Source organism: Bos grunniens, chromosome 20 (genome assembly GCF_055505025.1).
Source record: "Bos grunniens cultivar Pamir isolate PY7600 chromosome 20, Bosgru_T2T1.0, whole genome shotgun sequence".
NCBI classification, from domain to species: domain Eukaryota; kingdom Metazoa; phylum Chordata; class Mammalia; order Artiodactyla; family Bovidae; genus Bos; species Bos grunniens.
Window position 1 is genome coordinate 30,537,235 of NC_141184.1, and position 26,179 is coordinate 30,563,413.

At 35.2% G+C, this 26,179-nt stretch overlaps 1 protein-coding gene across 5 annotated transcripts in view; it reads right to left on the reverse strand.

Moving 5' to 3' along the window:
* Nucleotides 1–420: 420 nt before the first annotated feature.
* The window catches only part of ZFR (zinc finger RNA binding protein), an 83,632-nt gene continuing 57,873 nt past the window's right edge, over nucleotides 421–26,179 (reverse strand). For 3 of the 5 annotated variants that reach the window (XM_086361313.1, XM_086361312.1, XM_086361311.1), the window contains 6 exons: nucleotides 25,216–25,357; nucleotides 20,535–20,632; nucleotides 19,571–19,666; nucleotides 7,396–7,507; nucleotides 7,184–7,281; nucleotides 421–1,953 (listed from right to left, as the gene is read on the reverse strand). In XM_086361313.1, the coding sequence (XP_086217439.1) occupies nucleotides 1,774–1,953; nucleotides 7,184–7,281; nucleotides 7,396–7,507; nucleotides 19,571–19,666; nucleotides 20,535–20,632; nucleotides 25,216–25,357 (726 nt within the window). In that variant the 3' untranslated portion in view covers nucleotides 421–1,773. The remainder of the gene's footprint in view (nucleotides 1,954–7,183; nucleotides 7,282–7,395; nucleotides 7,508–19,570; nucleotides 19,667–20,534; nucleotides 20,633–25,215; nucleotides 25,358–26,179) is intronic. The other 2 variants (XR_015148634.1, XR_015148633.1) reach the window with 1 other exon arrangement.

Below are 26,179 nucleotides of genomic sequence, written 5' to 3' on the forward strand. Positions count from 1 at the left end.
TAATTATCCTTAGTGCATGATAAATATCAGTTTTTTCCTTCTAAGTAAGAGAACTGTGAGAAACATAATTCCAAAATTTTCACTGGGTGACTAAGTATTCAAGAGTAAAATGAGACCTGGAAAGATGAAAAAAAAAGACACTTGCCCAAGATCAAAGATAGTGTATCACAAATTTGGAAGAAAAGCCCAAGTCTCTTGTTCCTCTAAGAGTCTGGGGGAAGATTGTGCCCAAGAAAGAAACTGAACCAATATGGTACTGAATTATACACTTTTCTGGAAATTATGTGCCCAGAAGTATCATTTGTCAGGAATAACAAGATGTAAGTACCCAATAAATTTGAATACGGTTTTATGGAAACATTAAGTCATTTCAAAGCAGAAGTACTTATGTCAATTCTAACATATAATACATTTAAGCCATTATATGAATTTAAGTTTTTATTTGTGTATTTCACTGTAGTGCTGTGACAACAAAATGACATCTGTATACCAGAGCATACATATATTAACAGTAAGATGTAACTTTTCATTACACCACTGCTAGAATATTTAGCTTTTTGTAGGACACATAAGCATGTAAGATGGCCACACCAAATAATTTTCTGGTTTTTTTCTTAGATAATCTTAAGTTTTTTTTTCCAGTAATACTTTATCAACCTCACTGTTAACAGAACTGTAAATTATCTGGGTGATGGGATGTAGGGGCAGGGGGAGGGATCATTCAAATGTTATACTGTAATAGTTGCTAGAGTAATCTCACACACACACCAATAAGGAACTGTCTTCATAATTAAGGGCTAGTTATTGTTGTTAGTTGCACAATGATAAAGTTCTTTGAAAATATTGGTTAGCCCACTTATATATGAAAAATGCCCTTTCCACTTATGCAGAAGAAAAAAATATTCAGAAAGTTATTTTTGGCCTTGCTATGTCAAAAAGTCAACTGTACAAAGATCTACGTGTCAAACCTAAAATTAAATTTTAAAAGTCTATTAAAAACAAAAATGTCATGCATTTTTATTATCAATTATGCAGAGGCTTTAAAACTGTTGCAAGACCATATATTATATATTAGCTTTTATACTGCTAATGCACAACTAACAGCAAACTTGATTAGATTAACAGAAATCTGTCTTAATTACACCTTTATATATCACACTAGAGAGACAAATGCCACAAGATCTGCAGAAACATTTAGTTCTGAGCACTTAAATGGCAGGATAACTTTTTGTGTTGTAATCCATCACATAAAGAATAACAAAAGGAAAAAATTCTGCAGTCTCACGTTACAAAAAAACGTACTGCTGTAAAATATTAAGAAGGCGAAAAGGTTATCTGTAACACAAAGTAACAACTAGTATCAAACAGCAAACAAAACTCTAAATAAAAATATCAAAATACACATAGTAACTGAAGCACAAATACTGCATTAAATACAGTAAAGATTTAATAGGACTAGGTAATAAAAGACACAAATATAGGGGGAGCTAGGGCAACCAGTAAATAAAAACCAAAATAACGGGGAAAAAATCAGAACCATTGTAATTCCCCAAGCTGGAACACAATTTTGCGGGGTGGGGGTGGGGGTGTCTTTCCATTCATATAATACCTAACACTGTACATTAAGATTTTAGTATCATAGAAAAACTTGGTTCTTCCATGAAATTCTTTAAATTCTCGATAATTTTTTCGAAGTAGACATCATTGTGAATGAAAAACAGCCAACAAATGGGCACCTGTTGTTTTTTAACACTGCAGATTTACAGAAACTTTTTAAAAGTTATCATAATCTTTTTTGTCTTTTTTCCCCTCAGCCTCAAATCCATCAACTCCATCACTATCCCTTCTTCGTTTTCTGTTGTTGTGGATGTTAAAACGCTGGTTCATCTGTGGTAGTGGATCCATGCCTAGAACTTTGTGTATCTGGCGGAATGCAAGGAGTCGCAATGCAAACTGCAACAAAAAGAGTATTTAGTCAAATTAAAGAACCAATATTAATTCTTATTAGGTTTATAGCCCAACATAACAATATAAAAAAGCATGTTTAATGAAAGAAACACCTTAAACAATATTAAGGTTCATAAATGAAAGACTCTGTATGTTCTGAAGTTTTTATTTTCAGGCTTTTCTGTGTGCATGCTATTTTTTTTTTTAATGTAAGTTAAAAAAATATTCAACAAAATTATTATGCTCATTAAAAAAATCCTAAGACAGTATACAGCAAAGAAAAAAAGCATCTCACTCATCAAATGAGCCTCTCTTTGGTTCATATTCACATATCTTGCAACTTTTTCTATGGATGCCCATGTGCTCATCCTCAGGCACATGTGCCTCCCAACACACACCTCCCCAGGTTTACAAAATGAGGATTATACTTCTTCAACTTGTTAGTGAACTAAAAAAAGATTTTTCACTACTGTGGCTATGTATATATATAGGAATACATTAGGCATCAATGTCACAAGACCTCATGTGTCATAAGATATTTTGAGACGTAGTTTCCCAATATTCTGAGGGATATTTAAGGAGATTCTACAGTCATTTGATTAAAAGGCAACTTTCACTATGTGGTTAAATCTTCAATAGAATTGTTTAGACTACTTCTTGAGATATAATTCCATATAAGATTTGTTTTTGTAAAGTGTACAATTCAGTTGTTGCTTTTTTTTTTTAGTATACTTACAATTTTTCAACATTAACTACTCTCTAATCCCAGAACATTTTCATCACCTTCTCAATGTTCCAACCTCCCCTCACCCCCCAAAACCCCAAGGCCCAATAGCAGTCATTCCTCAATCCCTTTACCCTGAGGCCCTTGCAACTATTAATCTACTTTTGTAACTAGATAGATTTGCCTACTATGGACATTTCATATAAACAAAATCACACAATATGACTTTTTGTGTCTGGCTTCTTCCACTTAGCATAAGGTTTTCAAGATTCATCTACCTTGTACATATCAGCACTTCATTCCTTTTAATGGCGAGTAATTTTCCACTGTATGAATATATCACATGTGTTTACCTACCCATCCATCAAGTGATAGACACTTGGGATGTTTCCACTTTCTGGCAATTATGCATAATGTTACTATTTATGAGGTGAAACTAGGGATTATTTATCATAATAGGACAGTATTTATTTAGAGTTACTTAAAAAAAGGTATTTCCGAAAGATAAAACATAATAAGGTTTTCTTCTACATTTAAAGAAAATATCCAAAGTTATCTGCTGCATAATAATGAATAGTAACACACTTTTACTACAGAAATATTGCTACTGATCATCAGCCTATTCTCATACTAGGGGTTTCAAAATAGAAGAGTAGTTAGTTCAGTAAGGAAAACCACAGTAGCATCTGAGGCTGGAGTGAGCACTCTGTAAGCTCTTCCTCTGCATGTGATTTGCATGTACCTCTAAATTCTAACAAGAGACATTTCTAATGTATAATTGGAAATGATTTAAAAGCAAATGAAATTTGATGATACTAAAATTATTCCCAAATTCATCTTGAAATTTTTAAAAACAACATCAAAGAAGATGTAAAGTTTACTTAATCCTTTTTTGAGAGGGAAGATAACCTTAAAATGTGCCCTTTCAAAGATATGCTGCTCTATTGGACACTTACAGGAAGGCATCAGAATAAATGACAAAAGCTACATCTTGCAGAAGCAACTCGAAAAAGATCACTAGAGAATACAGATACAAAAACAAAGGTAAATATTATGGAAGGAAAAGAAGAAAAGTCCCAGACAAAGGAAAAAAGTGAATTATTAATATGGGCACTATGGCCCATCAAGAAAGAAACTGAAATTGACCTAGGTCCAATCCATAGAGCTTATTCAAATTTCACCAGTTATATACACACTTGGTTTATGTGTGATGTATACAGATCTATGTAACTTTACCAAATGTGCAGGTTTGCATTAACCACCATCATAAGGCACTATACTATCACCACAAGACTCTCACTAGCCACATCTATCCTCGCCCCTATCCCTAACTCCGGGAATCACTCATCTGTTCTGTTAGTTCATTAATGTTATATAGATGGAATGATGCAGTATACGTAACTTCCTCACTTTTATTTATCGAAGTATAGTTGATGTACAATTATTAAATAATTAACAGGTGTCCAATACAGTGACTCATAATTTTTAAAGGTTATACACATTTAGTTATTATTAATATACTGACTATTTCCCTATGCTGTAAATATATTCTTCAGTTCAGTTGCTCAGTCGTGTCCAACTCTTTGCGACCCCATGAATTGCAGCATGCCAGGCCTCCCTGTCCATCACCAACTCCCGGAGTTCACCCAGCCTCATGTCCATTGAGTCCGTGATGCCATCCAGCCATCTCCTCCTCTGTCGTCCCCTTCTCCTCCTGCCCGCAGTCCCTCCCAGCATCAGAGTCTTTTCCAGTGAGTCAACTCTTCGCATCAGGTGGCCAAAGTACTGGAGTTTCAGCTTTAGCATCATTCCTTCCAAAGAAATCCCAGGGCTGATCTCCTTCAGAATGGACTGGTTGGATCTCCTTGCAGTCCAAGGGACTCTCAAGACTCTTCTCCAACACCACAGTTCAAAAGCATCAATTCTTTGGCGCTCAGCCTTCTTCACAGTCCAACTCTCACATCCATACATGACCACAGGAAAAACCATAGCCTTGACTAGACGAACCTTTGTTGGCAAAGTAATGTCTCTGCTTTTGAATATGCTATCTAGGTTGGTCATAACTTTCCTTCCAAGGAGTAAGCGTCTTTTAATTTCATGGCTGCAGTCACCATCTGCAGTGATTTTGGAGCCCCCCAAAAATAAAGTCTGACACTGTTTCCACTGTTTCCTCATCTATTTCCCATGAAGTGGTGGGACCAGATGCCATGATCTTCGTTTTCTGAATGTTGAACTTTAAGCCAACTTTTTCACTCTCCACTTTCACTTTCATCAAGAGGCTTTTGAGTTCCTCTTCACTTTCTGCCATAAGGGTGGTGTCATTTGCGTATCTGAGGTTATTGATATTTCTCCCAGCAATCTTGATTCCAGCTTGTGTTTCTTCCAGTCCAGTGTTTCTCATAGCTCATTTTATATGCAATGGTTTGTACCTTTTAATTCCCTACCCCAATACTGCTCCTTCCCACTCCCCTCTCCCCAATGGTAACCACTAGTTTGTTCTGTGAGTCTGCTTCATTTTTGTTATATTCACTAGTTTGCTGTATTTTCTACATTTCAAATAAATGTGATGGGCTTTCTAGGTGGTACTAGTGGTAAAGAACCTGCCTGCCAAAGCAGGAAACATAAAGAGATGTGAGTTTGATCCCTGGGTCGGGAAGATACCCTGGAGGAGGGTGTGGCAACCTATTACAGTATTCTTCTCTGGAGAATCCCATGGACAGAGGAGCCTGGTGGGCTACAGTTCATGGGGTTACAAAGAGTCAGACACAATTTAAGTGACTTAGCATAAGTGATACACAGTATCTGTCTTTCTCTGACTTAACTTCACTTAGCACAATGCCCTCCAAGTCTATCCATAGTACTGGAAATAGCAAAAATTCTATTCTTTTTTATGGCTGAGTAGTATTCCATTGTATATATACACCACATCTTCTTTATCCATTTATCTGCTGATGGACACTAAGGTTGCTTCCTTATCTTGGCATTGTAAATAACACTGCTATGAATACTGGGGTATGTATATCTTTTCAAATTAAAGTTTTTTGTTTTGTTTTCTGGCCATACACCTAGGAGAAATTTTTGGGTCATGTAGCTCTAGTTTTCGGAGAAGGCAATGGCACCCCACTCTAGTACTCTTGCCTGGAAAATCCCATGGATGGAGGAGCCTGGTGGGCTGCAGTCCATGGGGTCGCTAAGAGTCGGACACGACTTAGCGACTTCACTTTCACTTCTCACTTTCACGCACTGGAGAAGGAAATGGCAACCCACTCCAGTGTTCTTGCCTGGAGAATCCCAGGGACGGGGGAGCCTGGTGGGCTGCCGTCTATGGGGTCGCACAGAGTCGGACACGACTGAAGCGACTTAGCAGCAGCAGCAGCAGCTCTAGTTTTTCTGAAAAAACTTCCATACTGTTCTCCACAGTGGCTGCACTAACTTATTATTCCTACCAACAGTGTATGAGGTTCCCTTTTTTTCCACTGACTTTTCACTTCTTCACTTTTAACAAGGACACTTCTAACTACCTCCTAAAATCAGACCACTTTCTTCAAAGTCACATTAAAGCTTTCCTTCCTTCCAACTAAGAATTCTCTTATTAGTTTTCAAATGCCCTACTTCTTACCCAAAAAATAATTTCTTAAGTACCAATGAAGAAAAAAAAGCCACTTATGGTAAACTGTCATCTTCCCTAGAAAATTAAACCCAAAGAAATTAAAACAAAACTTGTTTAATACACACAAATTGGAAATCTTGTGAGTCTGTAAGATATTCATAATGTTCTATTATTACTGACTCTTCCTCAAATTACTTTTAATCTAACAATTTATTTTAATCCTGACCTCTCAAATTATCCTTGCCAGAAGAGACAACAGAACAAAATCTTAAGTCCAACCAGTGTAACTGCCTTAGACTAGATTGTTATTGTTTATAGTTGGTAGACATTTCTCCTCTTAGTACACTTCTGGAGTCAAAAAAGGAAAGTTGTTTAAGTTTTAGACTGAATGAAAGATTAATTTATTTAATCTTCCCAACAATCTTCTTTGAGACAGATACTGCTCTTATCCCTTATAGATGAAACGCAGAGCTGGTATTTAAACTCAGGAGTCTAGACTTCAGAGCCCACACTTTTAATTACTATATTAGCTGGCCTTTTCAGTGGCAGGAAAGGCTAAATCATTATAAAAATTTCCATAAACCAAACAGCACATCACTTCTGTATACCCAGAGGACATGAATAGTTGCTCTACTGATCCTGACATACAATATAACAACTAGATTTAATGATACTGAAAATACTGCAGTATTTTTATATTTATACAGGACACACACAGAGTTAATATAATAAAATTGAAGATTAATGAAATCTAGTTTAAATTATATCCTAAGGGCTTACTTACTAAAGCAGCAGAAATAATGAATACTACATGGTAATTTCTTCTAGAGGACAACTATAAAAAACCAAAACTGTAAGGGAAGTGATAAAACAAAGCCCTGGGATTAGGAACACAATGGTACCTGTGCGCTGGATGTGATGTCTTCACGCTGCTGGTCAGTCATTGTCGCCAAGGTATCGAAGGGATCCTTCTCACAAGGATCCAGAAGTCCAGGACTACCTACAGCAATCACCATAGGCAGAATAAAGCATTATCATCATCCATTTGTAGAAGAATGAATAATTCTCATTCAACCATCAAACACACAAACATTAAAAATGAAGTAAAACTTACCTTTAAGAATAATCCCTGAAGAAATGCACTCAAAAACTCTTCTCAGAGCATCTCCAGGGCTTTGAGGACTAGAAGCACTACTGATTGCTTTCTCTACTAGTAACTCCATTGCCTAAAAACAAAAACATAAAAATGTGTTTGACAGCTTACAGCCCAAAGGAATTATTCATTTTCAGAATGACAAAATAATTATGAAACTGTCATTAAAACTTTTAGAGGTTGGGGCTTCCCTGATCGCTTGGTGGTGAAGAATCCACCTGCCAATGTAGGGAACATGGGTTGATCCCTGGTCCAGGAGGATCCCTCACGCTGCAGAGCAACTAAGCCTGTGTGCCACACTATTGAGACTGTGCTCTAGAGTCTGGGAGCTTCAACTACTGAGCCCAAGTGCCACAACTGCTCAAGCCCGAGTGCCCTGGAGCCTGTGCTCTGCAACAGGAGAAGCCATCACAATGAGAAGAAGCCTGTGCATCACAACTGAAGAGAAGCCCCCGCTCGCCTCAACTAGAGCAAAGTCCGCACAGCAATGAAGATCCAGTAGAGCCAAAAATAAGTAAAATTATTAACAAAAAACATTTTAAAGATTGAAAAAAATCACACTGAACAAGTCACAAAATCAGAAAATAAAAATTACATGTAATATAAAATTAAAAATAACGAAAACAAAATAAGGCAATATATAATTTATATCTTAAAAATTATTTTGTAATGTGTGCTTAATGAAGAAAAATAGATTAATGGGTTGTTTTGGATTTTCAGTTACTGCTATCCTTTTCTATTAAAATATGACAGTCCTTAAAATTCTTTAGATATGTAGGGCTCACATATACTTGTTCTTTAATGCCTACATACCGATAATACTGAAGAGTTATAGCAAGACCATATTCTACCAAGATGACTTTTATTTTTCCTTTAAGAACAATTATCTAAATTTTCATTTAACATACAACTGTACTTCTATTATCCTTAAAGAAAATATAAATTATACTTTCACGGTAAATTAGAGACTCAAAATCAGTTAAAACCAATGAAGAAAAAAAAGAAGTATGGATTTAGATCCAGAAAGCATTTTGAAGAGTTTATTAGAAAGATCTGCTTCCATTTAGATTCTAAAAATTGAGATATAATGTACAATTCAGTGGGTTTTAGTACATTTACAAAGTTGTTCAACCATAACCATTCTCTAATTCCAAAACATTTTATCACCTCCAAAGAAACTCCACACCTACTAGTAGCCATTCTCCATTCTCTTTCCTCAGCCCCTGGCAACCAATAAACCACTTTCTATTTCTATAGATTTGCATTTTCTAAACATTTCATACAAATGGAGCCATATAATAAGTCACTTTATGTGTCTGGTTTCTTTTACTTAGCATTATGTTTAAGGTTTATCCACATTGCAGCTTTTACTCAAATTTTAAATAAAATCACCAGTAACAATTCAAAGAAACTAAACAGATTGAAACTAGAATGAAACCCTTAAAATGATAATGAAGTTTAAAACACTGAGGATCCATTTTTAGTTGTGTACTTAAAAAACTCATAGATTTAATTAGAGGTAAAAACCACATCCACCTACTCACCCCAAGGCCATTACTCGCATCTTTTAAGTAAGAATAATTCTTAAAAGATTGGACATGTGGAGGTTTTAGTTCCAAACAAATTAGGAATAAGTTGTAAGAGAGATACGAATCTGAAGAGAGAGTACACATAAAAAGCAAAAAAAAAAAAAAAAAGATGACAGCTAGAAGGAGCATGAAGTTTAAAAAAATCTGAGAAAAACAGGTGTCAATAACGATAAATGTAAATTGCAACAAAAAAAATTAAGATGGTTCAGTCTAATTAAGCTGAAGAACGTAGGAAGTTGTTCAAGACATTTAAAATTGTTCAAGACACAAGACCCTTAAAGGGTCTTCATTTAAAAATTTTAGTATTTTAAGGCATCAGCTTCAGTTATCTAGGCGACTCTATGAATGCATATTAAACACTTTTCCTGTCCAGACAAGTATTATTTCAAGATGTCCAAAAGACTGGAATCTTTGAAAATAAGGATTGTCAATTGTCATTTATGGAATCCCTTTGCCTAGCATAAATGGCTGGCATATAGAAAATACTTAGTAAGTACCTATGATCAGAATACTTTTGGAAAGAAATGTGAAAATAATCCTGTTAATTAAAGAAATCAAGGGTTGTAATTAACAAGTTACTAAAATACAAAATTGATGTCTTAAAATATGTTCCTTTCCAAAAACACCTCAAATTTATATAAGTACTTTTAGAGAATGTTAAGGGAAAAACAAATATTCAATAATCAGCTATAATACAGGTGCATGCATACTAAGTGCTCAGTCATGTCCAACTCTGCAACCCTAAAGGACTGTAGCCTGCCAGGCTCCTCTGTCCATGGGATTCTCCAGTCAAGATTACTGGAGTGGGTTGTCATGCCCTCCTCCAGGGGATCTTTCTGACCCAGGGACTGAACCTGAGTCTCTTAAGTCTCCTGCATTGGCAGGTGGGCTTTTTTAACTACTAGCACCACCTGGGAAGCCCCAGAATATAGCTATGTCAAGATACAAAAATATTAAAGGTAATTCAATGCTTTTTAAAAACCTGCTTATTGACTGACCTCTAGTGGGAATATATAATTTATACTTATGTATTAAAGTAGAAACTAAATAAGAACCAAGAAAGAAATGAGTATTTATGGAACACAAAGTCCATATATTGAATCACAGTAAAACTAAGTCAACTGTCTGCCTTCTGAGATCATTTGCTGTGAAGCAAGCAATTTAAAAATGTTAATTTTCTATGGAACATGGCTGGTCTCCAAGCAGATGTCCACGGTTAGGCAAGCAACAAAAGCAGAACATAGGAGGTTTATATACTCTTAAATGCATGCATTCAAAAGTAAAAGGACAAAAAAAAGTAAAAGGACAACAACAAAGACAAACAGAATCAAACAAGGGAAATGATTACTTAGGCAATAATATAAAGGATTCTGATGGCAAAAGTTACTTAAAAAAGAAACACTCTCTTAAATATTATATGTTAAGTGACATGAAATCCAGGATTGCAATATTTGCTTTAGGGAAACATTCATGTGGTATATATTCTTCCTTCCCATCTTTAACAGTAGTAACTTACTCCTGCAAGCGAAAAGAAAGTTATTTGCCCTGTGATGTCAGTGTTCTACCATTTATCATTTAGAATCTCCTCACTGGTTCTAAAACTGACAGGAGCTCTCTCACTACAAGTCATCATCACTAAAATCTAATACACTCTTCCAAAAAAAATATGTATATATAGGGTTTTCCAGGTGGTTCAGATGGTAAAGAATCTGGCTGCAATACAGGAGAGTGGGTTTGATCTCTGGGTCAGGAAGATCACTTGGCAAAGGGAATGGCCACCCACTCCAGTATTCCTGCCTAGAGAATTCCATGAACAGAGAGGCCTGGGAGTTACAGTCCATGGGGTTGCAAAGACTTGGACACAACAAAGCGACTAACACGTGAAAAAAAATACGTGAAAAGATATGTGGAGCACATATTTTAACTGCTGTATGAACAAAAAGAACAATTATGGCCTCTCAGCCTCTTCTTTGGGGACTATCTCATTTCACAGATAATTCTTTTTTTTTTTTTAAATAAAGAAAGATAAAATTCATATAATATAAAGTTAACTATTTTAACGTGAACACTTCCGTGGCATTTAGTACACTTACTAATATGCTGAATAACAGCCACCTCTATCTAGTTCAAAACATTTCTACTACTCCAAAGTAAAACCCCCGGCCCATCATGCAGTTTCTCCTCGTTCTCTCATTCTCTAAGCCTCAGGCAACCGCCAACCTGCATTCTATCTATCTGGATCTGCTATTCTGGATATTTTATACAAATGCCATCATATAATGTATAATTTTTTGTGTCTGGCTTCCTTCACTCAGCATGTTTCGGAGGTTCATCCATGACAGATGATTCTCTTTCATAAAATATTCCTTAGCTTAATATAGATTTAAAAAATAAAATATACAATAAACATTAAAACACTTTTTACTAAAAAAATGCCTTTCTGCAATTTACAGCAGGTATACCATTCTAAAGGTATACTAATCTAAAGGAGGTTTCTATTCTACACAGCAATTCTTAAGTCAGATCAACCTTGCAAGAGAATTTTACCTATACTTTCTTATCACTATAGATTTAGGACAAAAGAAGAACTAATTTGAAGGCAGTATATTATTTGCTGTACTCACTGTAGTGGTAAACACTAAAGGCAGGTGGTAGGACTTAGATTTATTCAATAAGTAATCTGAAGGCTAAACAAAATTGAAGATCAAGTTCACAAGAACTTCAAATTTCTTTCATGCAAACCAAGAAGAAAAGTTACTCTCTGCTTAAGGTGACAGTACAAAGCCAAATCTCAAGATCTCTTGCCCCCCAAACCTGGCTATGATTAAAGAAATATGTATGAAGCACACTACCACCACCCAAATAAATATAAAATGGCTTCAATTAAATGGAGGAAAAGGCCAGTGAAAGAGTATTTCTAAGAAAGTGAGTGGCCTTGGGCAACTCTCCATTTATACTTCCCTAACTGGCTCTTTAGAAGATAATGGGGAAGGGGTTGGCAGTTGAGTGGGGAAAAAAAAAAATCCAAAAATTTCACCAGAACTCTCTCAACTCAGAAAGTAAGAACAAGTCATGTTGCGGGCAGCCTGAGGCAAAGAAATTTTTCTAAAAATAATCACCTTTCATCCAAAAAGAGAAAGGAAAAGCAACAGAATTCATCAGTTTTGAAGGCTCTTTGCCGAAGACAGGTAGGGAAGAGTAGAATTCCAATTATCCACATCTAATTATCTCTAATAATAAATAGAGACTTGACTAACATGCAGATAAAACAAACAACAAAAAAAATAAGCTCTTTCGAAGGAGTAAGAAACAGGGAAAATTAATATCAAAGACTGCTGTGAACTCTCAATGAAGTTTCCCAAAGTGGCTTCACACACCCCAAACCTTCTTCTGATTCAGGTAAACAGAAAGGTGTTTTTGAAAGGAGATGGTGAAGAGTTTCAGGAAAAAAACAGCAAATTCTGCACAGGCAAAGGCTCTAGGAGGTCACTGTGGGTTTGAAATCTGAAGCCTAAAGGGAATCTACCTCAAAGACTACCACAGCACATTGAATTAGGGAACAGAAGAGAGAAAGCCCATGTCTAGAAACTCCCTGGCAGTCCTGTAGTTAGGACTCAGTGCTTTCATTGCTGGGGCCTGGGTTCAAATACCTGGCCGAGGAACTAAGTTCTTTACATGGGGCATCCAAAAAAAAAAAAAGAATACATGCCAAGAGAGAAAGCCAAACACTACTCCTTTCCATAAGCAATCCTCAAAGCAGAGCTCATGCGGGAAGAAATAGAAGTATTTTAAAAGGTGTGAATAAACTAAGACAGTTCTTGTTTGCACGTTTTAGTATCAAAGGATGACTTGGAAATGGAACTGACAATGCTAAGCCCTAAAGAAATGAAAAAAACTAAAACAAACCAGGCGTGATATCTTTGCATTTGGGTGGAACACAGAGTGAAATGTACTTCCTATGGACTTTGAGAGTCCCTTGGACTGCAAGGAGATCCAACTAGTCCATCCTAAAGGAAATCAGTCCTGATTATTCATTGGAAGGACTGATGTTGTAGCTGAACCTCCAATACTTTGGCCACCTGATGCAAAGAGCTGACTCATTGGAAAAGACACTGATGCTGGGAAAGACTGAAGGCAGGAGGAGAAGGGGATGACAGAGATGGCTGGATGGCATCACTGACTCAATGGACACGAGTTTGAGTAAACTCTGGGAGTTGGTGATGGACAGGGAGGCCTGGCGTGCTGCAGTCCATGGGGCTGCAAAGAGTTGGACACAATTGAACGACTAAACTGAACTGATGGACTTTGAATGATACTGTTAAGTCATTGCTTGTAATAAATGTATCAATCTGGTGCATATATTGAGAGGGAGATTTTGTATGTGTAAGGACAGACGGTATGTGAGAACTCTGTACTTTCTGCTCAGTTTTGCTGTGAATCAAATTTTTATTATTTAAAAAATAATATTTACTTAGAAAATAATTTATTCTGGAAGAATCTTAATTTAAGGGAATAAAGATACAACTGTCAACATTTTGAGTTATAGAGAACTTGATAAATAAAAAAACCAATAAAATTAAAACCTCAAGGTTGAGATGAAAAGGAAGACTGCAGAGCTAATTAAGCAAACTGAACATTACTATAAAACTAATAAATGAATTATAAATAGTAAATACTGGGACATGGGTGAAAACTAAATTATCACCAAAAAAACAGTAACAGGGGACAAAAGAGGAAAGAGAACAAAGATTAAAACAATCACAAAGATAATAAATATATGGGACAAAGGGAATCCAATATAAGGGTAAGTGGTGCTAGATAGCATATTCAAAAGCAGAGACATTACTTTGCCAACAAAACTCTGTCTAGTCAAGGCTATGGTTTTTCCAGTGGTCATGTATGGATGTGAAAGTTGGACTGTGAAGAAAGCTGAGCGCTGAAGAACTGATGCTTTTGAACTGTGGAGTTGGAGAAGACTCTTGAGAGTCCCTTGGACTGCAAGGAGATCCAACCAGTCCATCCTAAAGGAAATCAGTCCTGGGTATTCACTGGAAGGACTGATGCTGAAGCTGAAACTCCAATACTTTGGCTACCTCATGCCGAAGAGTTGACTCATTGGAAAAGACTCTGATGCTGGGAGGGATTGGGGGCAGGAGGAGAAGTGGACAACAGAGGATGAGATGGTTGGATGGCATCACCAACTCTATGGACATGAGTTAGAGTAAGCTCCGGGAGTTGGTGATGGACAGGGAGGCCTGGCGTGCTGCAATTCATGGGGTCGCAAAGAGTCATACACGACTGAGCAACTGAAGTGAACTGAAAATAGAGGATCATATTAATCATTTGTCAAATGTGCAGACAAAGATTCCAATGAAATGATGACACTAACAACAGATTCCAGGACATAATTTGGTTAAGTTACTAAAATTCAAGGATAAAGACAGAATTTTTTAGCAACCTGCAGAAAAGGTAAAGGCAAGAAAAATAGGCTGGACTTATGGTGGCTCAGATGGTGAAGAATCTGCACAAAATGCTGGAGACCTAGGTTCAATCCCTGGATCAGGAAGATCCCCTGGAGAAGAGAATGGTTAACCACTTGAGGATTCTTGACTAGGGAATTCCATGGGCAGAGGAGCTAGGAGGGCTACAGTCCATGGGGTCACAGAGTTGGTGACCCCATGACTAAGTGATTAACATAAACTAGATTTAGCAATACTCAATGCTGAAAGATAATGGAGCAATACCAATAAAGGGAGGAGAAAAAATTGCGACCTAACAATACATTTTTCAATAAAGTAATGGTAATTGGCAAAGATTCTCAAACATGAAAGAAATTTTAAAAACTTAAAACACTTTTTGATAAAAACTACATGATGATAAAATGCAGTCAACCAAGAAATAAAAAGAGGAAACCCCAGTAAAGCCCTAGTGGCTGGCACCAAAGCATTTAAATACAGACCATTAAATAATCAAAGGGAATATACTGACACATAAGGTAAATGTAGTTATTTTTAAACCTTTAAGATTTAAAAAAGCATTAAGTGTAAACTTTCCTGTTTTCTAAGTGGAATCAGCATTCACTGAGTAAAACAGATAAATCAAGAAACAGGTTTTGACACATTAAAATAAATGAATGAATGAAACAAATGAAAAAAAAAAAGAAAATACTAACAAAAACCCAAGAGGATAGGAGGAGGAGGAGGAGGAAGTGATCATTTTCTCAGCTTTTATAGATGAGAGGTTAACAGACATTATCTAAAATTGTTAAACAGATGCAATGAAAATACCATATAAAACTATAAGGTCAACAACTAATTGTCTAAATAATCAGAAGAGAAACATATTCACACATAAAAAAGAACAAGAAAAGGATAAGAATTATGGCAAAGGATAGAAAAATAGCAGAAACACACCAGATAAATGCTAATAAAAATGAGTTTAGGAGGGTGCAGTATAGCTGAAATATATTAAGGGGATTTAGACATTAAGCTTCCAGCTTTTAGATAAGAAAGTCACAGGTATATAAGCGCACATAGGGAATATCATCAACAATATTGTAGTAATTGGTTTTACTGCAATAATCATTTCATAATGTATTAAAATATGGAATTACTATGTTGTACACATGTATGGATGTGAGAGTTGGACTGTGAAGAAGGCTGAATGCTGAAGAATTGATGCTTTTGAACTGTGGTGTTGGAGAAGACTCTTGAGAGTCTCTTGGACTGCAAGGAGATCCAACCAGTCCATTCTGAAGGAGATCAGCCCTGGGATTTCTTTGGAAGGAATGATGCTGAAGCTGAAACTCCAGTACTTTGGCCACCTCATGTGAAGAGTTGACTCACTGGAAAAGACTCTGATGCTGGGAGGGATTGGGGGCAGGAGGAGAAGGGGACGACAGAGGATGAGATGGCTGGATGGCATCACTGACTTGATGGACGTGAGTCTGAGTGAACTCCGGGAGTTGGTGATGGACAGGGAGGCCTGGCGTGCTGCGATTCATGGGCTTGCAAAGAGTCGGACACGACTGAGCGACTGAACTGAACTGAAAGGATATAATGTTGAGAGCTATTTAAATGTCAAAGTACTGACATTTTGGTGTGCTTTAAACTACCAAAATACTGGTATTTTATGTTATATGTACATGATTTCAAAGACTGGCCAGCAGCTTTCTTTGCCCTCCCTGATTCGTCCATCATCACTCTGCCATGGCCCATGTTCCCCCAGTTCCTTTGACCTGTGCATCCTCTCTTTCCACTCAGTTCTTAAAGCTCTGCACCCTCAAAGCAGAGAGGGTCCCTTGAAGTTTATGGCTCTCTCTGATGAAGAGAAAAAGCAAGGTGAAGGATAAAGGGCCATCTGCAGTGAGACTTTCAGACTTCAAGAATAGCTGAGAAGTGGCCTGAGAGTCCAGTCTCAAAAGTACTGAAGCTTAGACATACTATAACAGAAAGAGTCTCAAGGACACCTGGGTTGCATGGACTGAAGCTGAAAGAAGCAGGAAGTAAAATGATAATATAGAATGCTTGTATTTTTATATATTAAAAAAAGTTTAAGTTATATAATGCACATACATTTGTATATTAAAAATCTATCAATAATTCATTGAATTTTCATCACAAGTAAATACTGAAACACCCATTGGTTATTTTGCTCCAATACTGCACCTGCTATTACTGACTAATCAATCAGAGAATTAAAACAATAAAGATGCTATAATAGGCATTTTTAAAACTTTAAGGGCACAGAACTCTATTACATAAAAGTTTTGAGTATCTGGTTGAATGGGTCAATTTTTCTAGGAAAAGTTGCCAAAATTAACTCCAGGAGAAGGAAAAATTAAACAAAACAGTTACTCACAATAAAAGAAATCAAGAAAGCGCTACCCTCTTTATAAGGGACTGGGAACTGATAATGTCAAATGAATTTTACAAATGTTCAAAAAACAGTATTTTTGATGATCCTAAAAACTGTTTCAGAGTTTAAAGAACAAAAGTTCTTAATTAATTTTTATAGAGTTAGTGCAAATCTAATAAGAAGACAAAAATAAAACACAAAACTTTCTTTATTGTCACTGCAAAAGTGATGATATTCTATCAATTATCTATTAATTCAATACAGTACTACTTAAAAATAATTAAAAGAACCCTGGAGTTCATTAAACTGAACAAAATGGCAGTCAAGTTCTTTTGGAAAAAGAACATGAGAAAACCAAAACAAAACAAAACACACTTAAAACAAAACAAAACCAAACCAAAAACAAAACCCCCAAACAGTGCAAGATGGTCTTTATAATGAGCAGCAGAGAACGGAGAGGGGGAAACTCTGATGAAAAGGACATCAGAATTTTAAAACACACTATGAAGTTTTAAAAATTAAAAGAGATTAAGGACTTCTTTGGTGGTCTAGAGGTTAAGAATCCACTTTGCAATGCAGGGGACATTGGTCCAATCTCTGGTTAGGGAACTAAGATGCCACATGCTGCGGGAGAACTAAGCCCACGAACTGCAACTATCGAAGCTCAAGCACTCTGGAGCCTGTGCATCACCACTAGAGTCCATGTACCGCAAGGAAAGATCCCACAGGACACAAGGCAGATTCCATGTGCCATGACTAGACTCGATGCAACCAGTTAAAGAAATATGTAAAAAATAAATAGAAAAAAGAGTTTAATAGAGAAGATTGAGGAATGAAAGACTACTGTAGAAACAGGCCTGCAACAAAGGAACTTTGGTTTAACAAAGGGTTTCTCTTCCTCAGTGCTATCGATAACTAGTATCGACATCCAAAAATATCTCCAAACATTACCAAATGTCCCCTGGGGGCAAAACTGAAATGTGGTTGAGAACCACTGGTTTATGATAATGGTGATATTTCAAAATGGAGGTTGGGAGAATGAACATCACTACTAAATAAAATGCTAAATGGTATTGGAGTAATTGATAATTGGTCTGTAAAGACATATTGCTGGATCTACCTCTAGTCCATTTATGATTTTCAAATTAACTTATAATTATACAAGTAATGTATGTATATTTTATCCTAGTAAAATCCAAACATTACAGATCTCTAACCTAAGCCCACTTCTCACTACTGAGAGACAACTCCTGTTGTAATACAGAATATATCCTTCCAGGAATAAGTAAGCAAACATCTGTAATAAACATAACTTGATTGGGGGAAAAAGCTCTAGAAGAAAGCATGTGTGAATAATCTATAATCTAAAACATGAGAGAGTATTTTGTAGACAGAATACAAAGTTGTTAAGTCATAAAACACTAATGGATTAGAATTTGTAAAAATTTTAAACCTTTTATAAAACAGCAAAAATTATTAAGTTGAAAAGCAAATGAAAACTGGAAAAAATATTTTAATATAGGTAAGTGCTAATTTCTTATAGAAAGTAATTATAAATTATGTGAAATATGAATAACAGGAACTACCAGTTAAGAGAAAAATAATTATAAATGCCAATAATCACTTAAAATTAAAAAAAAAAATGAGACTCCATTTTTTACCTAACATGTGTTAAGAAGTGTGATCTTACCCAAAGTTAGTGAGGATGTGAAGAAAATGCTAAGTTCAACAATTTTTGGTAATTTTAAATGATCCACCTTTCCTGGTTACAATCAAAACATGTTCTTTGACCTTGGAATTCTATAGCAATTGACCCTAGCCATCACATATATATAATACTCATAAAAGCGTGACTACCATACAATGAAAATTTAATAGAAGACTGCAAACAATGCAACTGTCCATCAAACGGATACCAGTTAAATAAAATATGGCACGTCCATACAAAGGAAACACCGAGTAGTCAATATCGTTCTCAAAGAGCTCCCAGAATTAAGATAACCCTGGCTAGTCAATTCTCCCTAACCCAACTCTAGAATCTGTAGGTTCAGTTATACTTTTGAATGAATCCTTCTGTATCTGAATTTTTGCTATTTAGGAACTCAAATATTTCAACATCAAAGAGATATCTGTACATAAATAAAACAATAGGAATATACACGACGTGCATATATGCATTTCTCCTCCCTGGAAAAAAATCACAACAAATTGTGCCATGATAACTGGCCTTTAAATGATGAGAAGGCTTTCACTTCTTATTTTGTGCCTTTCTGCATTATTTGAATTTCCTAATTTTATGCATTTTTTTGGATAATACATATTTTTAAATGTTAAAAATTACTTATACATTGTTAAAATATCAACAAAATCCTGCATAGGGAGATTGATAGCTCATTTAAAATTTTCTTTGTATCTTTATGTATGTACAACTAATAACTGCACCTATAAAAATAATAAACACTGTGTGAAGAGTAAAAAAAAAAAAAGGAAAATTCAAAAAGAAAATCAAGTATAATTCTCAGCAAGTTAAACAGTCTGATAAGACCCTAGAATTTCTCATGAGAAAAAGAAAAAAACTCCATTTAGGAAATGGAAATAAAGTTGATAATTAGATGTAAGATGAGGCTATAAAAAACTGCAGAAGTATTTCTGAGATATTTATTTTTCACATACAGTTACATATTACTTACCCAGCTTGGAAAATCAGACCAAGTTGGAACTCGTTGACAGAGGTCCCGGAGAATACGTATGATAATCACACAGGACTGTAGACCATTAGCTCTAGCCTTGAGAGCAACACAAAAATCAACTGAATTAATCTTAGAAATATTAAAAATATCCCTTGATGAAAAAAAAGTTAAAATACCACTGTTCAATGGAAGCTCAGATAAAAATAAAACAAAAATAACCACACTTAAAATTGGATTCAATGAGCTGCCATTTACAGCAATATTTTATGCCAGGATTAGTATTTAAAAGCTGATATTTTAGGTCAAAGTAAACAGATTATACAAGAATAATTGTTCTTGATCCCCTGTGAACCTTGACCTGTGTTCATTTAAATCAGTAAACTTAAAAAAAAAAAGTCTGCCTACATTAGAAATTAAAGAAAAAGTAAAGAGCTAAAAAGTTTGTCTAGGGACTGAAAGATTAAGGAAATCTGTTTGGTTTCCTTTCTGTGCCTTTGCATAACTGCAAAGTCACTAAACCAAACAGCTGCTTCCTCACCTTTCATTCCCTACACTTATTAACTTAAGAGAAAGAGGGGAAAAAATCTTAAAACTATACACAAAGCTTTAAACACATATTCCATTATTTAAAGCAAAGTTAATCTGCAGCCTTATGGAATATAATATATATACACAAACATGTGATGTTCCTGAACAAGTCAGCTTCAAATATGGCCACTAAAAATAAAAATAAAAAAACCCAAACTACAAAACACCCCCCAAATCCTAGTTTATTGTCAAATTAATAGTAACTGCAATATGCAGATCTTCATACCCAGCTTTCTATGTTAACATATTTTCTGATATTTAATTTAAAATAGTATTGCTTGGGCAATCTTTTGAAATGTTTAAACACAGTTAAACATGTTGTACTGAACTACTCTCTCATAAGGCTACAAGAAAAAAGTAAAATGATGTTCCGAACCTGGAACCACTTAGCGTGGCGTAGAGCAGCCAGAGCGTCAAGGCATTTTTGCCTGTCCAAGACGTCCGGTGGGTCTTTCACCATACCCGAGGTTACATCTAAAATGGATTGAATTGGCAAAATGCAGTGAGGAATGGGTGTTTGACCAGGTGAGCAAGACACTTCCTTAAAGTAGCATCAGTGTCACACGAGCCATTTGAGGGTTTTGTCAGCACTTTAATGTAACCCAGGAAGTTATTTAACAAATTTACATAAATCTAATATGAAGATCAAGAATTCTTTAATTTAGAAATACAATAAGTAATTTCTACAAATATAAACCCTACCCCACCAAAAGAAAATCAAAAGGAAGGATTACTGGATACAGCGCACCAGCACAAAGACAACAAGAGGGAACACAAAAATCCACCTTAATAAATGAGAATGTACAGTAAACTATCCTTTTGTTCAGTATTTTAAATGGTCACAGGTTATTTTGGGACTAAAATGTCAAAGAACTAATGATAAATATGGGATGATCAATGCAGTAATAATCACAGAAAAAATAAGGAGTCAAAAACAGGCATTTCTAGGAGTTCAATGATTTCTCTTCCACAAGAGAACTTTAGTTGTAAAGGAATACGAAATGCCCTTTAAAATTCAGTTCCCATAAAGTATTCCAAAGAAAGAATAATTGGAGAGAAACAATGAGTGAAGTAGAGAAGGGCAACAGGAACTAGCATGGTTAAACAGAGTAAGTATAGAAATAGAACAGATACAGTAAGCAGAATGGTTTGATGACAAATATGCAGAATCTTTTAAGTTATAGAGTTTATAATAACTGATTTTAATCAATTATTATATTAAAATATAAATGAGTTATATAAAACTTGAGAAGAAAATCTGAACCTAAATCAGGGCAAAAAGTTAACTTTATATTAATAAAACTAGTTGGAGGGCCAGCTTACATTCATCTAAACATATAGGTAAAATGTATATAAAAGTTGCTAATCAAACTATTCATAACTAAACCAATCTAATTCACAATTCTTGGTGATATTTAAAAATTTTCTAAATATAGGAAAATAACATGCTAGGCAAGTAATTTATTGAATTTAGCAGCCTTCTAGATAGAAAGCACCCAAATTAAAGCACATTTAGTATAAGATTTAATAAATCATTGAGGGTACCAAATGAATATGAGACAAACAATGAAATATATGATAAAAGAACACATGAAGGATAGTTTTAAGAGTACCACTGCAACTCTGGGCAAGTTATTTAATGGTATATTTTTATATGAACATTAAGAAATCTTAAGAGATACTTGTCCTTATTTTGAGTAGAAGATATATTAAAAAGCATATTTTTAAAGTGATAAAAAAATTATATCCCTTGTCTGGGCTTTTCTTTGCTTAGTTCTTACTCCTTAAATAATCAGATGGCATGGATTTTCAGAGAACATATTAGAAGGGAGATTTACAGATACTCAAAAAACACTGTGTGGCATTCTGAAAATGCCACTGAAAGAGGAACCTGGGCACTAAAAAGAGAGTAGCAAGTCAGAAATACTAGTAATTTTTAAAAAACCAATAAATAACCTCAAAATCTGCAAGATCAACTACTGAATCCAAAAATATAGTGAACATAGTTAAGAAATGGGCTATTCTGAAAGAAGGAAAAAGGACACCGGGAAGCAGAGCTAATTGAAGAACTAAAAAAAGAAACAACAACAAAAAACCACTCCCCAAAGCAAGGTTATAGAACAGGCTGAAGAACCCTTTCCATGTCCCTTATTTATTTATGTTATTTGCTAAAGCTAAAATGCAAATAGGTGATAATGTGCAATCTCTAAAGAAGTTTCTGAATTTTAATGTTAATTCATGTTTTAATTTCTTCCAATATAAGAAAAGTTTTCTTTTTGCACACAAACATTTGTAACTTTGGAAATTTAAATTAATGATACAATTTCAAAGATGCCAAGACACCTATTGCAATTTAAAAACAAATTAAGAGCTATAAGTAGGAAATGTCTGTCAAATTTAGAGTGTGGATTTTTGCACCCATTCTATATTTCAAGTGGATTAACCCCTTAGATATATTGTACTAAAATCATACTTGCTTCCTAATACCCAGTTAACAAAACAAAAATTAATTAAAAAAAAAAAAAGCAAATTCTTACCCTACAAGAGGTATTTTATGAATTTTAAGGGGTTAATCACCAGTTAGAAGACACGCTGTGTCCACACTATTTTATGATTAAAAGTTAATGGGAATATATTAATTTAAATTAAACATGGTTATGTAAAATATATAATCCACCCAACAATTTAAAAACTAGTGTGAACACTGCTCAATTTTAGAAGAGACAAAGACAAACAGAACAGCCACACAAAGGACAATAAATGCCAGACTCTGCATCCAATATCCCTCTTTAAATCAAATGGCAGGTGTGACACTGAGCTTTTGAAAACCTTGGTCAAAAATCCTTCCGATGTCTTGGCAGCAACCCCTGACAGGAATCAATTCCCTCTGCTAGAAGGCTTTGGACCGGGCCTGATAAGCTAAAGGTGGAAAAAAACACACACAATACTTGACTTGCTACAGAAGAGACGCTGTAGCAAGGGTTAGAACATTTGAACATTTTAAGCTTCACGTCAATTAAAGGTTTACTTAATATTTAACTGTCAAACACAATACTGTAAAATAGATCTGTCATGTGTTTAACAGTTATTTGGGAAATGTAATCATATCCTTTAAATAATTTTTGGTATTAAACAGGACCATTACGCATTTAACAGCCTACCACAACTATGTGCAAGTCACCAGTCTCACGGTTTACAAGTACTCTTCCGGCAAAGCCTTCCTTACCCTTGGACTAACTCCCCAAAGCAAGCTAGAGGCTTTAAATGATTTTAAGACACAGAGCATTCAGAGCTGCAGTGAGGGAGAATACATACCGTTTTTCTGCAGCAATCTTCATAATGAGGCTAAAGACATGGTTTACTGCAGTTATCTGCAGCAAGGAACACTATCAATGTTTCTACACTTTTTGCACATCCAACTTTTTCAGCTCAGTGTCTTGAAGAAAATCTTTCAATTTTGGACTGATCATTTCTTTCACCGTAATATTTATGAAATTCAGAACAATAATTCTATCTCAAGTCTGGGTCAGACAAAAGTATAATTTTGTTTCCTTTAGAAGGGATAGGTTATTAAAGACGACTACAAATATGATAATTATTAATTTCAGACTTCTGCAACAAAATGACTTGATACTGCACAAATTTAAATAAACCTAAATATAACGGGACAAAATGTGCTCTGAAATAAAGGTAAGTGGTTATATGAGTATAATTTCATACTAAATACAGTAACTTTTATCTATAACATAATCAAAGATTTCCTTTTCAAATCCTAAGAGTCATATGCTGCATCCGAATTGACCAGATTGACTCAGGAACTGTTTTTCCAGCAATATCCACAGCCAGACCTTGAGTGGAAATTCATGCTAATATAAAAGAACCTTCACACAAAACCAACTTATTTTTAAGATAAAAGCTTATACAACATACAAGTCCTGATATGTGGTATATCTATATTATGTATGCAAAGTTAAACAAGTCTCTCAATAATGGCATTTTTAGTAAAAATGTTCTTTTCCTGGGTTGTGTAAAGCCCAGTGCCTTTAAAAAAAAAAGAAAAACTGGTTTGCTGTAAGAAAACAAATTTAAAGGAATAGTAATTGAGAGTCTACTCATGCTATTTTAGACAAATTAATTTTAAGTATTCTTTTCTCCTCTGTATCACAAATATTAGTGTAGACTATATAACTCCATATTCAACCAATTAAGATGTACAAAAACAACATGAAAGGAAACAAAGTAAATTTTATCTGACCCATAAAACAACAGAACCAACATACCGCAGACACTGACCATGCTTTTTGGCTTAAAAGCTTTTGAAGCTTTGAAAATGTTATAGGACAGTCCCTAAAGCAACATTGCTGGCACCAGCAGGATTTCATAGTCTACAATTGTAAAGTAAGTTAAAAACCTCTAATTGTGCTGTAACTCATTAACTACGCCTACCATCATTTATTTTTCAAATCTCTGGTAGAAAAGCGGGGGTCAGATGCCCAAATCTAAGTGCATTAGGATGCTCTGCATTTATGAAAGCGCTCCAAACCAAAGAGCAACCTCAGAGAACCAGAAATATTTACCTCAGGACAAGCCAAATCCATGATTACATATATAACAATGTCTCTTAAACTGTTATGAGTATTCAACCAATTTTACTTATGAAGCTCCCTTGTCTTTTTTAAAGACAAGAACAAGGACTTAAGAGAAGTTAAATTTGTGGCCCTTTACTAGCAAGATTTAATTTTTCATAAGTCAACTATGTTTATGACTAAGAATAATTTAAACTTTTTCCAGAAATCTGAGGTTAGCAAGAAAAGAAAAAAAAATCAAGAAAATGAATAATACCATGGTGTTTTATATAAAAGTACATTACTAAAAAGACACTAATAAAAGATCTGGGAAATAATCTTAAGCAAAACTAGTTGCTATGTAAGTCAAATCTATCAGATTCATATGTAATGCCAGCATGTTGCCTTCTAGGGCTTAATGCCATCTTAAAGAGTAGGTAAATGGAAAAAAAAGAAGTTAATAAAAAGTAGAATGTTTAATGGCTTTCCAACCTCCTTCCCTCATGTTCTCTTCTCGAATAATTGGAGATGTCAGGGTGATAGTGACTTGCATTTTGGGTTCCACACATGAGTTCAAAATTATTGCCGCTTCAGAAACAGCACATTTTATGTCATACTTCTCAGGACTTATAACCTATATAATGAAGAGTACAAGAAATTAGCTGGCCCTCTTACATTATCAAAGCAGTTTCATTATGGCTCTTTCACTTTCTCACACTACTTTAACCATTTTGTAAGGACTAGATCATATACTATTTCCCTCCAAGCCTTGCAAAACATGCAAATTATAGTCTCTCGCTCCTTCTTCCTTTTAGAATTCTTTGTTGAACTAATATTTACCATTATTTGTATTATATGCGTTATCTGTATGTGTGTATGCACCTTTTAGATGATGAATTTTTGGATGAAAGAAACAGTGCTATAGTTATTACCATACCTTCCTAAAATAGCATCCGGGTAGCTAGTATTGCAATATTTGCAGAATATGAATGAGACTAAAAAAGATACCTGAAACTAACAGGAGCTGTAATTCAACCATACCCAGTGCACCTTGTCTGTGAAATCAACAGACCTACATTTTAAATCAGGGAGCAGAAAGTCTGGCTCAACAGAAAAAAACCAACAATAGGATTCACTGCAATTTAGTATACATGTAATAAGCTTCAGTATGCATGAACAAAGGAAGACTCTAGAAATTACACGGAGTGTTCCCAGTATAGAATCTAAATTCACTGAAGGACTGATGCTGAAGCTCCAATAGTTCGGCCACTTGATGTGACGATCCAACTCATTGGAAAAGACCTTGATGCTGGGGAAGACTGAGGGGAGGAGAAGGGGCGACAGAGGATGAGATGGTTGGAAGGCATCATATTCAATGGATATGAGTTGGAGCAAACTTCAGGAGATAGTGACAGGGAAGCGTGGTGTGCTGTAGTCCATGGGGTCGCAGAGTCGG